The sequence below is a fragment of the Pinus tabuliformis genome, chromosome 9 (genome assembly GCF_031772625.1).
Source record: "Pinus tabuliformis cultivar Carrire ecotype Pingquan chromosome 9, CPIR1, whole genome shotgun sequence".
Lineage (NCBI taxonomy): Eukaryota > Viridiplantae > Streptophyta > Pinopsida > Pinales > Pinaceae > Pinus > Pinus tabuliformis.
This window is the reverse complement of record NC_142307.1, coordinates 1,874,123,146-1,874,128,545: the sequence shown is the minus strand read 5'-3', so window position 1 is coordinate 1,874,128,545 and position 5,400 is coordinate 1,874,123,146. Positions and strand designations below refer to the sequence as shown.

Sequence of the window (5,400 nt, the reverse complement as noted above, 5' to 3'; positions counted from 1 at the left end):
CTTCTCAGATATGAATCTACTATCGAGATGTTTCCATTCCTGAATTAACTGTTTCATGATTTTTTCCTCCTCCACCTCACTTTCTATCTAGTTTTCCACTTCCATTTGGGATTGCATTGTTGCAATTTCTGCCTTTCCTTCAGCTCGTTCTTCAATTGTTTTCCCCAAATTTGCGTCTTTTCCTTTATTTTCACTTACAATTTCCATTGGTGTGTTTCCAGGATCTTCATCGTCCTCCAGATTTACTTCATAATCCTCGTTCTCATTCTGAAGTATTTGGAACTTGTTTTGACTTGCTGTATGAAGGGGCTTTTCTTGTGGTTGGGATTTGGGTCCCTCCTTGCTCTGTTTCTTTCTTCTTGTGACCTGTTGAAAACCCCTGTCTTCCTCCATTTTTTTCTGAATTTCTCTGATATTCCTCTTGACTTCTCTTTGACTCATCTTCCTTATTTAGAGGGCATTGCCGATATAGATTACCATACTCATGGCATTTGCAGCACCTGAATGGAATATGTTCATAATCTATTGGCTGTTGCCAGATTTCGTCATGATATTCCAGCTCGATATTCTTCGGGAGGGGTTTTGCTAAATTCATGTAGACATAGATCCTTGCGTATGAAGTATATTTGCCTCGTTTTGTAGCTTCTGCAATTTTAACAAAACCTCCAATTGTGTTCCCAATTCCCTCTAGAATTTCAGGATCCCAGAATTCATCTGAGAGTCCGAACAGTCTAACCCAGATAGGGGCATCCAACATTTTTTCCTTTTCTGGGTTATATCTTTCTTCCCAGTATTTCATGAACAGGCTCGCATTGCTCATGAAGTACAGACCTTCTTCGAAAACCCTATCCTTGTCCTCCAGATTCGTAAAGATGGCTGTGAAAAACCCTTTTGCTCCCAGTTTCAGATCTATATGACCTTTTGGTCTCCACCTTTGGTCAATCCATCTGTATAACTCCTTCTCAGTTGGCCAGTAGCCTATGAATTTACATATCAGGGCATGGTCCTTCATATAGCAGTTGTATTCCTCAAGTTTATTGCAGGGAATGACATATCTAGGTTGTTTTTGTGCCCTTGGTAGGCATTTTCCTCCCATCCTTTTTTTCCATAGGTTACCCATCATAGGTGCATAGTTTTCCTTCTGGCTATGCTGCATTCCGCTTGCACTAGTCTTCCCTGCTACCACATTTTTGAAGGAGGGCATCTCTCCCCTCCCTTGTGGGTTTTCCATTTCCCCCTCTGCTCTTATCTCTTATTGTTTACCCTCACTTCGCTACTGAAAAATATTTGCTTGAGGTGCGAGTCTTGCGAAATTACCTTTCTCAATCTACCTTCCGTGCCCTTCTTCGGCCTTTGTCCCGTGATTTTCGCCTGACAATCCCGTCTACTGCACCGTCTGCAAACCCTAACTGCACGCGTCCGCATCCCTCCTCCGATTTCCTAATTTTATAACCTTTTTGTAAGCTGGGGTCGTGAAATTATGTAATTTAATTAAAATTAAAATTAAAAAATATTTTTTTTTTAAGACGATTTTCTTTTACTTATTTCATGGGTTTATTTACAAGTCCATATATTGCATAACTCATAGTATTTGTTATGGTGAAGTTTATTTGAAGGTTTGATGAAATCCATTATGGAATGCATGAGTACTAATTTAGATCTATCTTAACTCTAGAACTCTAGACTTGATCCTTTTAAGTGCACTTGGTAGATCCATATTTAATATGAAACTTTGGACTTATATTTTATTCCTCTAGGTGACTTTGGTAGATCCACATACACAATTTAATCTTGTTCACAAAAAGAAAAGATAATTCACTATTTGTCTACTTAATATTCTGTTGTCAAACATATTACTATCTATACCTATAGCCGTGTTGTTATCACTATTTATATAAGAATCTAACAAAGAAAAGCATCTACTTAGATGGCGAATAAACTTGAATGGTGTTAAGGAAAGCATCCTCTTCTTCACAGGTTCACAATTCTAGGTTTGCTAACTTCTTCACTATTATATATATCCAATCCCCACCTTCCTCCTCCACTTCAACATAAGTAATAATTTTCTTTCTTCGTAGCCTCCCTCTCATCCTCTCAAATCTCTACCCTAATTTCAGGAGTGAAGTGCAAAAAAATAGTTATTGAATGTTTGATAGTGCATTGGGCTCGTGAGATGGAGGGGAGAGAGTAATTTATTCTTCCCCTCCAACTTCCAAGGTGGACTGGTCGGACCATGTAAGACGGAGAAAAATAATAATCTATAAGATTAGGCCTTGAAAAACACTCAAAGATGAAGGAAAATCTGTATAGTTGAAAAAGGCTTGACCTATTCAGGGAAATCGAAGTTATTGTTGGGGCTAAGGGGAAAATAGAGATAATGTAGGCTAGAGAAAAGGAGACCTTAACCCAAGAACTCCTCCTAAGGAGAGACTAAGACCAAATTTTACACAATCAAAAGTAGTGAACAACTACCATTGAGGAGAGATAAACCAAGAGTGAGTGGGAGGAGTATATACATAGAAGGTGAAAGCCTTAAATATAACGCCCTCCACCAGAAACGACAAGAATACAGTTGTAAAAGGAAAAATAAAGAAGAGACTTCACAAGAATAAAGATGAATAGATGAGGACCTACCTAGAACTAAAATTTTGTAGGATGGTGCGCTACCACTTTGGAACTTGACGCCAAAATAAAACTACCAAAGACTCCAGCTAATTTTTTTTCCAAATATGCCACCCAAACTTTCTTTATGTGTGACTTGAACACCATCCAAAGGCTTGTACGATAACCAAATCCATCATCGTAGAAGGCTACATCACTCCCGCCTCTAAGAACCTCACCAAAGAAGTAAAATCACCATATAAATGAACTATAACAAAGTTGATAAGTCGAAGAGATTCTTATTCCTACAAGCCCTCAAAAATATAAACACATTTTGTCTTATAACCCAACATCCATGAAAGTTCCATAACTTCCAATACACTTCCTACAATTTTCCATCAAATCAATTCCAGTTCTCATAACACCTTCGCAGTGATATTTCAATACTAGATTGATTATTATTTGAGACCACCATACTACAATTACCAACTAATTCCTTGGGTGATTGCATGTCGACCCATGATTAAACCTTCTTCACTAAGTCATGTGTGCCATAGATCTCCACCAAGCTTGGGTGCCTCATCCCATCATTTTTTTCATATGTGAACCATAGTTACCTGTCACGTGGGGAATGGTCCTACAATGCAATGTGGAGGCATTGTTACTTGATAGATTATTCAATATTATCATTCCATTAGGAGTTTAGAGGAATATTAGAAAAATTCATCCCTCATTATTAGCCAACCTATCATCCAACTTCTTTCGTGTCCATTTTAAATGCTCCAATATAATTGTTGGTAATTCTAGAAGTAGATATTTCATTTTTTTAATCCTTATATAATCCCAATGTTAACCCAAAACCCCCTTATTAAGCCATATAATGAGTAATTACATTTCAATTGTTATATTTTTATGTATGCTAGATCCCCTCATGGTCCCATTTATTATAATTGTGTCCTTTGTCTCCTATATATATACTAAGAAGATCTAGTTTTAGGATCATAAAAAGTTGTCTTGTTCATTGTATTTAGCATAAGAGGAGGATTTTCCTTCAAATTTTACTGTAAATATTGGTTTCTTATATTTTTTAAGGCGCAAGGATCATAACATTTGTTATCATAGATCTTGATCCTAGAGTTTTATTGCTTCAAACAAGCCTTTGTGGAATTTTCACTATAACATTTTTTTTAATAGGTTTCAGATGGTGAAGCCCAACGAAGATTGAAAAGACATCTCAAATAATATTTGGTTTGAGTTTCAGATCTTTGTTTGCTATATTTTTGGAGATATGGTCCAAGGAAGTTAGGGTTTCTAAATGCTCATAAATTTTGTCTCAAACCTATGTCAGTTCAACATTTTCACTATAACCTATTTTTAACGCTTTGGACTGTGAAAATTTGTACACGTTGAAGAAAATTTGTGGTGAAAATTTGGTCCAATTTACAAATCTTCATTCGCTATATTTTCAAGATTATGCTCTAAGTAAGTTAGGGTTTCTTTATGCTCCAAAAATCAGTCTCAAACAGGTTAATTTGGAATTTATGGTATAATTTTTTTCTGCAAGGATTCATAAGGTGAAACTTGGACTGTACTAAGGAGAAATCTTGGGAAATAGTTGTTTCCATTTTCAAAAGTTGGTTCGTTATACTTTTGGATTTATATGTTATGGAAGTTAGGGTTTGTGAACAGTCATGAAATAAATTTTAAACATAACAACTTGGTATATTTGCTATATATTCTTGTATATAAGTTTTGAGACTACGAAATATTTGGAATTTCTAGAGATGTATAGAATTACCTTAGATACAAATTTTATAGTTATATTTCAAGAATTGGACACATGGCATGTTATACAAGTTTGCTCATGGGAAGAGGTCAAAAAATAAGTAAGTCTTGGGAACTTTACTATAACATTCAGTTGATACATCAAATTTATTTCACACCTATGGAATTAAAGGATCTACATATCAGAGTATTAAAAAAAAAAATCAAATCCAAAATGCCTCAAATGCCATTATAGATATATCAATAAAGATTCGTCCATTCTGATATCCTCCAAAATAAGGTACGTAACTTACTAGTGACATAATTGTTCATTAGAAGGTTCCCTTTTGAAGAGGGATATTATTATTTTCCAGATGCATCAAAATAAATCTACTACACCAATTAAATCTATTGAAGTCCCATCCTTGATTCATGAAGAATGTGAAGACTTAGAATTTAGGTTATCTCAATTAGAGAAGAAAGTTAAAGAAGTAGATAGTAGTATGTTGAAAAAGGTGAATTTCTTAGGTTCTTGAGAAAAGCCTAAAAGAGAAATGGAAAAGAAGACGAATGAAGGTAAGGAAGGAATAGAAATAATTTGAATTAAAATAAGGAAGGAATAGAAAAGAAGTTGACTGAAAATAAGGAAAAAATACAAAAATCCATGATTTCCATAGAAAATATTCTTTTGGAGAGACCTCCTAAAAGGGATGTGGATATGCAAGGAAATCACGATTATAAGGAGAAACATGTTGTTGAGAACCAATCTCATATGGGGAATATGCTATCACAATTACAGAGCACAAATTTTGAATCACAGAACAATGATCATGAATTTTCAATCTAAGATCCACATCATCAAGGGTTCAAGTTAGTACCAAGGAACTACTACATTTTAAAGATTGATACGAAGAAATTTTAATGGAATGATCCTGTAACATGGATATTTCAGATGGAGCAATACTTTTATGTACACTAAATGACATCCTTACTGTTCCAGGAGGATCCGTTAATCCAATTGCACATATGTTCAAA

General features: G+C 35.1%; 1 protein-coding gene across 1 annotated transcript; it reads right to left on the bottom strand.

Annotated features, from left to right (window-relative positions):
- Positions 1-262: 262 nt before the first annotated feature.
- Positions 263-1,012, bottom strand: LOC149156363 (uncharacterized). Its single transcript, XM_089444741.1, has one exon. The coding sequence runs from the start codon at positions 1,010-1,012 to the stop codon at positions 263-265; it is 750 nt and encodes a 249-aa protein (XP_089300867.1).
- Positions 1,013-5,400: the final 4,388 nt, after the last annotated feature.